The 12637-nt window shown below is 40.6% G+C and overlaps 1 protein-coding gene across 6 annotated transcripts in view; it reads right to left on the bottom strand.

Annotated features, from left to right (window-relative positions):
• The window catches only part of ANK3 (ankyrin 3), a 193133-nt gene that overhangs the window by 12935 nt on the left and 167561 nt on the right, over positions 1-12637 (bottom strand). For 3 of the 6 annotated variants that reach the window (XM_054515547.1, XM_054515546.1, XM_054515548.1), the window contains 4 exons: positions 12147-12278; positions 11004-11147; positions 7498-8170; positions 5215-5593 (listed from right to left, as the gene is read on the bottom strand). In XM_054515547.1, the coding sequence (XP_054371522.1) occupies positions 5215-5593; positions 7498-8170; positions 11004-11147; positions 12147-12278 (1328 nt within the window). Of the gene's footprint in view, positions 1-1448; positions 1548-5214; positions 5594-7497; positions 8171-11003; positions 11148-12146; positions 12279-12637 lie in introns of all 6 variants that reach the window. The other 3 variants (XM_036385340.2, XM_036385349.2, XM_054515545.1) reach the window with 2 other exon arrangements.

The following is a 12637-nucleotide window of genomic DNA, read 5'->3' as shown; positions in this document are numbered from 1 at the left end:
TTCCTGACTGCAAACCAGCGGACACCAAAATAGTTCAGACATAAATTGGGTGGGGGCCCTTAGCCACAGGCCAACTATGCAGCGTTTGAATCTGCAGCACACTCACACTCTGTGTGTTACCAGAGACTCCTGCAGCACTGGAGGGGCCTGCCCTGTTTGAAAACAGAAACCACATTCCTAAGCCTCAGCAGTCAGGGCTTATCTGCAGGGGGAATTACTGAGGAAGGGTTATACCCTGACAAGCCCAGGGCCTTTCAGGGAAGGCAGCAGGTTCTGCCTGGGGAGATGGGGGATCAGACAAAACATTCATTTCTGCTGAGCTCAGTTCTGCCATTCCTGTCCTGTCCTGAACGGGTATACTGAAGGAATTAATGGTGCAGGCAGCCAGAAAAGTCACCCTTCCTCTTCCAAAAGCACCTTGGACTCTTTGGCAGCTGTGCAGAGCAGCCTATCTGCCACCCACATTACACAAAAGGTGCAGTGCCTTTTGTGGTGTGCAGACTCCTCTTGACAAAGCATGCAAGCAACAGTGATATAGATATGTGCAATTGAAATGTCACAATTTATTCCTAAAGTAACAATTACAGCTTAGGCAAACTGCACTAGTGCTGTAATAGCACCAAGGTGCCCTGCTGGTTTTTGTCAGGGCTTGACTGCATGATTTTCTAATAAGAATCTAATAAATCCTGTAAGTTACTGAGGAATTACATAATGGTTTATGTTAGAGACTTATTTTCTCATGCTCTGTGCTGCAGGAAAATAATGTCATACTGTATGACCACACAAAAATATTATAAGGGCAAATACAATTACTTATATGATTATACCATTGTTATCAGTGTGTATAGTATATTGTGCTGTAAGTAAAGGCTATCTGTAAATAAAGATACTAAATATAGTCTACTGAATCAATGCAAGGACTTTTATTAACTTCAGTAGATTTAAAATCAGGATCATCTGCTGCAGTGAGAAAGTTTTCCAGAACACATTAAGCCCTTAGGACCACAAGTTTTAACCAGAGTACGTGCCTCATACTTGCCTATATCCCACTCATATACTACTGCAAATATTTAACTTGTAACTCAGAATTTTTTAAAATGACAGAAAAAAAAAAAAAGAAATATTGTTACCCATCTTTCTCAGTGGCTCATATTTGCTCTACAGGAGACCAACATGCTGCATCTAGCTGCAGCCTTTAAGATGCCATGCACAGCAGTGGCAGTGAAGGACACAGCACTCCATGCAGCACAGTTGTTTTCCAACAGAAGACACCCATAACCCTGTGTTAAAAGCAAGGAAAGGCAACCTAGCACTGGGTTATCAATCCATATGGCCATAGAAAGCACACTACCACAGGGGCTCCAGTATGCCAAAACTGACATTCTGACACAGCAGACCAAACCCACGTTCATGCCAGCATCCCCTCAAGAAAGGAAATCACAAAGTACCTTCAGAATCAACCGCCGCCGGTAAACCCTCGTGGTAATTCTCTGCTCTTCACCTGAGCTTGAGTCACTCTCAATCTCACTGTCACTGTCACTACATTCCTAATAAATGCAGGTTTAGTACATTTGAACAGCACGTTTGCAAGACAGAACATGCTGATCAGGACTAGGAGAAGAAAACAGAGGTTATCACGGACAGTGTTTTCCCTGTCCCTGTTATGTACATGATGACTTGCAGTTTCACTGCTGGAGTACACAATGGGAGGAGGCCTTTTTGCTCCTTGGCGTGCTGTAACCTGATAATTCCACCAGCTATGGAATATCTCAGCAGCTCTCAAGTCTCAGAAAATGCTATTTGGAATGCATCTGACCTGTGAAATTTCAAAACCTCACGTAATTCTTTTAAATTTTATGCAAAAAACCCCATAACCTTGTCATAGCTCATTGATTTTTTTTTTCCTAAAAATTTTTCTTTCAAACAAGTTTTATGGATTCACAAGGTATGGGAAGTGAATTTCCTAATACAAAAAAAGAAGACAGTCACACAGAAAGATTCAGTGGAGCACTTCCACATAGAACATTATAAAAAAGCTTTCTGAAGAATTTCTCCATGTAAATGGCTTTCCTGCTCAGTATTTATCTGCTTTTATAAGTGGCAAAACTGCAGTGTGAAGCACAATCACCCTGCATTTTTCCAGGAAGGGAGCTGTTAGAGCTCAGCTGGATGGGCACAGCCCTGAGCTGGTCTCAGCCTGACAGGTATTGCAGCTACACACGGGTGTTACTCTGTCCTGGCACCCTCTGCCAGCCCCAGTGCTTTCCCCTCCAAAACCCAAGGAGTTCAGCTTTGGAGCTGAGCAGCTCTGTGTGCACATGCTGGACAAAGAGCTTCCCACCTCTGTGTGTGACAGATGTAGGGCACAGACCCTCTTCCCATGATATTCAGCTGAACCAAGCCTTTTCTGAACAGAGAAATTTGATAATTTCCTCTATGTTTTACTCAATGACAGCCCCAAACTGATTTTAAAATCGTGGATATTGGGAACTGCATATCTATTTCTCCTTCTGAATCTGGCCCAAGACGTCCTAAACAAGAAGCAATTCTCAGAAATTATGTGCAAAATAAGAGTGGGCACAGGTGGGTGGAGGAGAAAAATAACTATATAACAAAAAGCATTTAGGGCAGGATGACAGAATTCATCTGCAGTCCTCTGGCACTAGTCAAATATAGATACAAAAAATTGTAAGCCAATCCTCTCCTGAAGAAGTAACAAGAAAGCAGAAGATTTCCAGAGGGCATGAAAGCTTTAGAGGAGGAGTTATTTTTTAATAAACAGGTTCAAGTGGTTTATTTGTGATGGAATTCTGACACTGAGAGTCACCTTGACCATGTGCTGGACATCATCCTCTTTGGAACAACAGAGCAACTGTGCTGTGTTCTTCTCATTTAAAAAGATCACTGGAATCTGATGCTTGAGCATTTGTAGAGAATTATATGACCTACACCATTACTGCAATGCTTTTGTAAATGTTTATGTGCACTTGGAATGAGGCCAAAGATTTGTTTCATCCACGTCACCAGGCGTCAGACCAGTACCAGTCTGAGATCCATCTCTTGGTGCAAACTCCGTGCCAAAACACTGCTGCAGCCCTTCTCCTGCAGATGGGTGACTATTGCTTCCTGCCTCTTTCCAAATGGGTCACAGACAAAAATATCTTACTTTGGCAAGTAGTTTTAGTTTGTTCCCACTTTCTCTCCACAGAAGTAAATCTGTTTCTTCCATACTTTTCTCTTTATAGAGCATTTCTGAAGAATGCCTTGCAGAAAGACTGCAGTAGAAATTTTTTTCTGTTTTCATGACAGCACGTGAAGCGTCTCCCCATGACTTGGACTGCCTTAGTAATTAAACTTATCGAATTTAAATTAGATTAGAATGCATTATTGAAGAAATATCAAGATAATAGAAGCAGTTCATGTCATTCTAACAGATGCTAGTTTCTTACCCATTTAGGCCTTGTGAGAGACTCACATTTTGAAATGACATTATTTTCACATACCAGTTTATTCAAAGATCATGCCTATAAAAGGACTTGTTATTTAGTAAATAGGATTATCAGCCTTCACCAATAAAGCAAAGCAGTGCAGAGATCACGCCTAAGAAAAGCACTTGCTTATTCTTCTCAATCCAGATGGGATATCCAACAGTAAAGAGCACACAAAAGTGGGTGACAACTTCTCTTCCCACTGATGGGAATGCAGAGGGGGAAGTGCAGCATGTCAGCACATTACAGTGTGCATCCACACTCACTCCTGCATTTAATCAGAGCATGGCACCACCAGACTGAGCTCTGCCCCAGAGCCTACAAACACTGAGGAACGCTGCCATCTGCCTTTAGCTGCCTTTGCAGAAGGCAAAGGCTTTTACATTTTTAAAGTATTCCAGTAATTAGCAAACATTAGGAAAGATCTTACTGTGTCACGAACTAATAACAAGATAATAACAATCATATGCTGCATAACTGCTGAAACTGATTATGTTACCATCTAATAAAAGAATTCTTGGTTGTATAATCGAAAGAATAGCTTTAAATGAACTAATTTAAACCTGAGTGATTTACTGCAGCCCACCACAGCCAACATTTTTATTGTGCTACAATAAAAAAAAAACTGTATCATGTAGAAATAATTCTACTGAAATATCTTGCTTCCAAAAGTTATAATCTCCTCCTGTATTATACCCAAGAAAAGACAATCTGAGCAGAGAGAGGAATGTAGAAGAAACTCTGCAATTCCCTTTTTCAGGCTGGCTCCCTGCTGGCCCTGAGGTTTATTCTGTGGCAATCCTCCCACTCCTGGGATGTGAGGTGCACACAGCTACTGGACTACAAGCCATTCTTTGAGTCAACTTTCCTTCTAAGCTTCTGGTAAATAAATAGAATCAACTGAGAAAGCTATCAAAATCTTTATTTTCAGAAAGCAACTTATAACTGGGGTTCTGCAGTTAAGGATGTACAAGTCAGGCAAGGTAGAAAGGAAGGGGAGCCCCTTGGCAGCATTTTAAGGAGAAAGAACCAGCACCTGGAAAAGTGCTTTACACATTTAGAAATCTTTTGATTTGTCTTGGCTGGATGGACTCTGAAGTTGGGATGAACAAGGCCATGAAAAGATTTTTTTTTTAAGGAGGAGATTAAATATCACCCCAAATCAATTTATTTTGCAAATTAACAGAGTGAAAAAAATGCAGGTAGTTTTGGAGAAAAAGAGCAGGACAGAGCCTGAAGGGTCCCTATATTTCTTTGCTCCTATAATTTGCTTCAATGTCACAGGAAGAGTGGGAAACCAGTGGCAACACCTTAGCGGGAACAGATGGGGACAGCTGAGCTGTTTGGCACTGTTTGCACAGGTGTATGTCATGGCAGGGAGGGGCTGTGCCCCAGCCATGAGGGACAGGGCTCCCAGAAGCTGCTCCAGCCTCTTCCAGGGCTCAGGGCCAGGCAGGGAGGGGATTATGCAAGCCCTTCTTGGCTCCCCTGCCTATCCTGACTCCACCCCATTCTATTCACAACACAAATAAAAATTTCCAGTATTTTTCTCAATTCCATTTTTCTCAATTCAGTAATAAACTGAAAAGGCATAAAAAAGGATAAGGAAAAAATCCCCTAACCCTGTCACGAACAACACTGCAAGTCGCGCAAAAAAAATTTGTCAACCAATATGTCAAGCAACAGGGACTCCTCACACTGTTAATTATTACAGGACATACTGTACCTTCTGTTCAGACATTACTGCTCCCTCCTCCTCTTGGATGCTTGTTCTTGGCTTGCCATCCTCAGAAGTACTCCAGCCCATCTTCTTCACACTGACAGGCACAGATGTTTTGCTGCCTTCTGTTGTTGGCTTGCTGGTCTCTTCCAAAGATTTCTGATATGCTGCTGATGATAATGTCTGCTCATCAGTACCACTTGAGATCTGGGACTTTGTTTTCAGGGTTTCTTTGTCACTGTGTTTTCCCACATCATTTAAAGCTTCCTGGATGTAGGATTTAGTTTTTGCCTCTGATGTGGACTCAGATAGGCTTCCATTTGTTTCTGGCTTCCCTGCTTCTCCTTTGACATATGAGGTAACAGAATCCCGACATTGGTCCGAACTACAAGAAAAAGAGAAAGGAACAGACAGCTGTTCAGGGCTTAAATCACAGGCAGAAGGGCAAAGCACCAAGCCTCTTACTGAGCCTTCAGTCTGAGCCCATACATTTCATACAGAGAAAAGTAAAATTTTAGATTCCACTTGCAGACATCAATCTATTTAACAACCTTGTCTTCCGCATCATGGCATCGTTTCAGAAGCAATGAAAATATGGTGGACGCTGGAAACAAGGCCAAATGTTTTGTGTTAATCTCCTTCCACTTGGTGAAGGGGAGTAAAAAGAGAAAAAAAAAATAAACAAAACCTAGCAGTTCTCTTGTATAATCATGAGCTAAAGCCTCAAGGCACTTATTTTTAAACCACTCTCTAATCAAAGAGGTGATGAAAGTATCTGGTACCAAGCAATTACCAGTTATTTTTCCCCCAGAAGTACAATATCTGCACTCCAGATAGGTCTTGCCTTTTAAAAAATCTGCAAATAGGTCCTTAGATACTGCAGAGTCTCAATAATATGCAGAGCCAAAGGCAAGGAAGGTTACTAAAAGATAGAAAGCTGACCAAAATTTTGGGTCAGACTACCTATGGAGAGGTTTCACCTGCACTTCTGATAAACAGCTTTATTTTCCTTTGTATTTTTGCTCACTTTCTGTTAAAAACTACGACCGTGTAATGCTGACATATGAAAATATGCCAGCTGTTTGCTGGCAAGACTCTTACAAAGACAGCAAAGGGAATTCATCTAGCTAGAAATTGGTATCTTCTTAAGGAAGCCCTTTTACTTCCAGAAGTGATCTATTTCACTAATTTAACACAATATAAAAGGCAGAAAAACAACACTTGCTTAACAAAAGGAACCACATCAGTAGTAGTTCAAGTGCTTTACAGGATTGAAAGACAATGAATTTGCTGAAATCAATGACCAAATTCCCACTAGACTTGATAAGAGAGTATCTAATGCTACCTTTAACCTTAAAACATCCTGAGCCAAAGATGCAGAGGATGTAAACTGCTGGCAGACAAATGATCACTGTGCAGATAATCCTTCTGTGCTGATTTATAGCTCCTGCAGGCCTGGCTCCTTCAATTAGTGATCACAGGAACCCCTTGCCCAGTGGGCACCAGTAGGGCTGGACAGCACAACACATATTGTCAGTGTTGAAAGGGCAGGCTGGGAAAGCTGGTGCAAGGAAAATGCACTGAGGATAAAGACATAGAAAGCATCCCTCTCAGCAGGTCATTTTACCAAGGATAAGTGGAGTTTGGGGGAATGCAGCACATACATCCCCTCTCCTTCCTCTACAGCCACTGCTGGGACACAACACACAGGACTAGGTGGGTTTGGTACCACCATCCTTACCTTCTTATGCCTTGTAACTCGTCTTTTAAAAAGTCTAGTAAATTAGCATGACATAATATGCTTGAAGCAAGTGTTATAAAAAGTGACAATTCAAAAATTGGCTTATGGCAATAACATGAGCCAGCAGGAAAACTAACAATTATCTGAGGGAAGGCACAGAGATGCATATGGAAAGGATAACTGCTATAAAGGTGCTCGAAAATAAGAGTAACGTAGTATCTTGATTTCAGATAATGTTTTTGATTCCAGCTACATCTATACTGAGATTAATTAGAAACAGAAATACACGAGATAAAGAACATGAAAAGATAAAGAAACATTACCTGCTAAAGATAATATGATGTACTTCTCAAATGCCTATATCGAGAATGAAACCTGACAAATACACATTTTTAAAGCCAAATACATTTGTGGCCAAATCAAGTTTTTCTTTTACATGTATATACAAGCACACAGAGATGCTCTCAGAGAGCAGCCGCCCGTGCAGTGCTGCTGGTGGCAGCGTGGGCAGCCTGCTGGCAGGCACACTGCAGCTCAGGGGCGCTCACCTCTCATCCAGGCGATCCAGCAGGCTGCCGCCTATCCTGCGCCCCGACGTCGGCGCCTCGGAGACGCTGGAGGAGTCAGGCTGCCAACCTGTAATTGAAGACATTTCGCGTTCTGCTTGTTGAACACCTTTAAGAATTGACCATACTCTTTCTTCCGTCATCTCCTCAGACTCAGCTCCTTCTTCCAGATGAATGTCCTCAAACAGAGACTTAAACTTTTCTGCCGTCATCTCCTCATCAGTACCAGACTTTTCTCTCTCGGGCTGTTCAGTCCTCACTCCTCTTTTACTAGTCTCTTCACTCTGCCTTTGTTTAGCATCTTTGGATATCCCGCCATAACTACCGAGATACCGTGGAAAATCTTTAAGGTCCACTTCCTCCAACTGGCTCTCGCCTAGGGAAATATCTTTAGGTGTTCCTTCTCTAGGCACTGAGAAATCAACTTTGCTGTCATCCAGTGAAGTGTCCTCTTCAGTCACCACTGGCAGGGCTGATGCTGTACCATCTACGTGTCCCTGGGAGGTCACTAACACGTCACTCAGCCTACTGGGAGTTCTAAGGGGTGACTCTAGGCTAGAGGTGTCGCTAAGGAAATCGTCCTGGTGCAAAGGGGTGGGCGGCACGAAGCGCAACCCAGTGGGAGTTTCCAGTTCCACTTGGATGGAGGGATAACCTAAGGAAGACAGCACATTTGGACTGACTGGGATGAAACGTGGAGCAACAAATAAGCAAATGCCAAATGATTCATGGGTTACATAGCGTATGAAACACACAAGGAGGTGCAGGTGTATAAGAACCAATGCAGTTCTGATAGGTTTTGTTACTTTGTCCCAAAGAGATGGAACAAAGAATGAGTACTGCCAGAGAATTTTACAGTGAAGCCAGTACTTCTGACTATTTTTTTAATAGTCTGCAAAGTTTTCAGCAATTGCTTGTGCAGCCATTTAAAACATTTTCAAGCTGTAGCAGATTGTCTTATGGGCATGCAGTAAATCAAATGTGGACAAGGGTGGTTGTCCCTTTACACACAAGACAATCTCTTGCAGTCATATTGTGTAAATCTTTATTTCCAAGATTTTTTTTCTTTTTTTAATTTGGAAGTTGAATGAACAGATTTTAAAGACAGCAGTAGATCATAACATAGGACAGCCACTTTTTTGTCAGTAGGTATTCTTTCTAAAACAGGTCCACATTTTTAATATGCTTTTATATAAAAATACACAATACCAGAAATACAGTGTTACTAGCATATACCTCCAATTTAATCACAGAGTTACAAGAATGGACTAGTTGAGGAATGAAGAACAGACATGGATCCTAATGAGGATACTAAAAGATAGTAGATCTAAACACACAGCAGGATAAAAAAACTAAAGTAAGGAAGTTAACAAAGGGATAAAAGAATAAACAAGGGAGAGCTATATGAATATTTCAGGTACAGTGAAGTTATTTGGGTGAGAGGACTGTGGTGAGTAAGGAGATCTTGGTGATCTTGAAGATTGAGGTGATCTTGGTGACATTGGTACAATCAGATACACTGATCAAATAAAGAGAAAAAGAAAAAATGATGAAAACATAAAAAAAAACATACAAAAGGATTAAACTGAATATACACATAAAAAAATGGCAACAAAACCTTAAGTTCGCATTCTGGCAAATGAGGTTGGGCAACCTAGGAAAGGAAAAAATACATGCTGTGGGGTTAACTGGCCATTGTGCTGCCTGCAAGGGGAGGTGCATCAACAGGGACTGGGGCTTTGTTTCCTGAACCAGCCGAGAGAAAGGCAAAGGAGGTCTGGTCTTGGTGAGGAAAGGAAGCTTGAGGAAGGTTCAGAGAAGAGGAGAGACACAAAGCAACTGCAGAGAAGCGCTTTTTTCATAAAAACATTGATGCTACTATTAAAAGGCTCAAGCAACATTTCAAGAGAAACTTTCTTAAAATGTCAACAGAAAACTATTTCTGTAGTGCAATGATTCAATGACCAGCAATGCTGCTCAATAATGGAGGTACACTGAGCTCATATGCTCTGAAGAAAAAAAAAATCTTACTGAAATACAGAGAAAGCCAAAACATAATTGAACAAATTACAAAAACCAAAAGAAATGCTACTTACAAAAAAAAAAGTCTTATTTAAGGAGCTATTTATAATACAAGCAAATAAAATCACAGTAATAATCCAGTGCCTGTTACCTAACATTTGAAAGAAGAAAAAGTCAACATTTAGCATCTTCAATATACTGATAAATAAAAAGCACTTCCATGGAAATTTTGTTTTACAAGAAGAATTTCATTTTTGCTTTTAATCTGACACAAATTTAACCTGCACAGTTCTGCTATCATTTGATACAGCTTTCATGAGGAAATTATTACACAACTTTACCCATTAGCAGGCTGAAAAATATATTCACTCATGCACTAAAAAACCAGTTTCTTATTTTTCTACTGCCATTAGAGAAATGGTCCAAGTGAAAATCATAAAGCAATCGATGTTCCCAGGTCTCAAAGAGGCTTGGTAGTAAAATGCACATTAATTTATTCCATGCAAATACTATGCCCTTTTCCCCCCTTGTTCTTCTTTTTTTTTTTCCTTTAAGAATTTTTACTACTACATATCTAGACAAGAAGCCAAAGAATACACATATTTCCAGGTAAATTCTCAAGCATTAAATACCAAGTACATAAAAAATAGACATGGGCAAGCCTCAAAGGACAAGTGTTGCAGGAGAAAAGCTTGGTCTTGTCAAGTGACCCTGAGGCTGGTGGGAACCAGTGTTCACTCAGGCACACATTTGTGGGACTCTGCACTTAGTGTTTGAGATATTAATGTGCAAGCTGCATGTCCCCAAAAATGACCTGGATGCAGGACTGGAAGGTGTACTAAGGAAGTTTGCTGTTGATAGGAAACTGGGAGCAGCTGTGGACACCTCCCAGGCAGGGAGGGCTGGGCAGTCACCAAAGTTTAACAAAGTTTAACAAAGACAAGTGCTGGGTTCTGCACCTGGCATGGGCCAACCCTGGCTGTGTGTACAGGCTGGGGAATGAGAGGTTGGAGAGCAGCCCCGTGGAAAGGGACCTGGGGGCCCTTGTCAGTGGGAATTTGAACATGAGCCAGCAGGAAGCTATGTCAGGGGAGGTTCAGGCTGGATATTGGGAAGAGGATTTTCACCCAGAGGGTGGTCAGGCACTGGAACAGAGGAGTGCTCACAGCACCAAGCCTGCCAGAGTTCAAGACGTGTTTGGACAATGCTCTCAGGCACATGGTGTGATTCTCGGGGCTGTCCTGTGCAGGGCCAGGAGCTGGACTCGATGATCTTCGTAGGTCCCTTCCAGCTGAGGATATTCTATGATTCTATTGTATCATGCTTTAGGAGAGGAAAACCCTTTTACACATTTTAAATTGTTGTTCCTGTAGAACTTACAATCTTTCTTTAAAGTCTAGTTTATACAACATTATTGCATTATTGGGCATGTCACTGAATTAAATATGACTACAGAATTCAATTACCATCAATGGGATCATGAAATACGTTATTTTCATCTGCAAAACTTCTGGTGCCTGAAATATTTCCATAATCAAATATTGGTCCTTCCAACAGGGTCACAATATCTATTCGATTAATTTTTGTCAATACAGAAGTTAAGGCATCAGCTGAAAAAAAAAAATCAGAAAAAGGTTCAGCATTGCAGAACTGTGTGATCATTTTTCTCAATTACATTCACATTGCATTACTTACAAATTGCTGTCATGTCCCAATGCCTTTGGTTCTAGCAAAGCCCAGCATTTGTCTGAGCAGTCATTCAGTTGCCTACTTACTCAAGACACACATCTATGATGAGTCTACACTTTCTCCAAGTACAATTATAGTACATCACAAAAGGCACAAAGAATGTCAGACAGTTCTTAAAGAACATATTTACTTACTACTGATACAAAATATCCTTTTACTGGAGTGTAAATGGAGAGTAAAAATCCTGTTACCATTCTCTTTTGAGGCAGAATATGCAGTCATGTAGGTAATAATGCCTATAAGGCTATTCATGTAGTACATCATGAAATCTCATTTACAATAATCCTGTTGTGAGAACACAGTAATACTGGAAATCACTTCTACAGTGAAAGAGATCAAAGGAGACTCAAATGGTGTGTAGGAGTTTGTGGATCAGAGAAGGGTAATGAACACCATTCACACCTCACAAAAATCAACCCCTCTCTTTCAGTTTGAGCAATTCAAGTGAAATGTACAGATGATAAACTCATAATCATCAGCACAGAATCAGCGTCTCCATCACTCCTCATAGGAAGAAGTTTAGTCTTTTCCTATGACCAGCAAATTAGTGAGACTACCTAAATTTTCCAGGCAGTCATTTCCACATTCCTTGCTATTGGAAAGTTTTGCCTATTATTTTCTTTACTGGAGCTCAAGTTCATTACCTGTCCCATCAATTATGGATGTGGAGAACAGATCATTTCCTTCTGCATATATATAGTGAATAAATATGACATATGTCTGACTCCTGGTAAAAATGTAACTGAAACTTCTTTTTTCATTGATGGTTTGTGAAGGACATTCATAATGTTTTCTTCAGCTTGGCAACAGATGAAATGGACTACAACTTATAAACAACAAAAGTAACTACTTGAACTTACTTGTAGCATTTTTCCCATCTCTGGTAACCCATTTTTTTAATAACATGAAGCTTTGAGCAATAAGAGAATTTGGGTTTTCTACTCGGATTTGATTTATTTCATCCACAGAAAAATTCAGTTCTCTTGCCAGTTCTATAAAGACAAAAAAAAAGCAAGCGAGAAAAGAAAACAAACCCCAAAACACCAAAGAAAGCACAAATCTCTCAATTGCCTTGTCAAGCTTAAAATACTAACTTTAGTAGTTCAGAGTGACATCAACAAAACTCCCTGACACAAACTTTACAGATAACAATGAACATGGCATTATATCCCCATACTTTAATTTGCTAAGACATCATTTTGAATTTCAATCATCTCTGGGAGTGATTATCACACTTCTACTCAGTAAGCCACTTACACATGATGAAAAAGCCCTCCCTGGAGATTGCCTCATCACTGCTAATTTATAAACTCTGTTAATTTCCTCTGATTGTTATTCCCCTGGGAGCACC

The sequence above is a fragment of the Molothrus ater genome, chromosome 8, assembly GCF_012460135.2.
Source record: "Molothrus ater isolate BHLD 08-10-18 breed brown headed cowbird chromosome 8, BPBGC_Mater_1.1, whole genome shotgun sequence".
NCBI classification, from domain to species: Eukaryota; Metazoa; Chordata; class Aves; order Passeriformes; family Icteridae; genus Molothrus; species Molothrus ater.
Note: the sequence above shows the minus strand (reverse complement) of the source record. Positions and strands in the feature narration are given on the sequence as shown.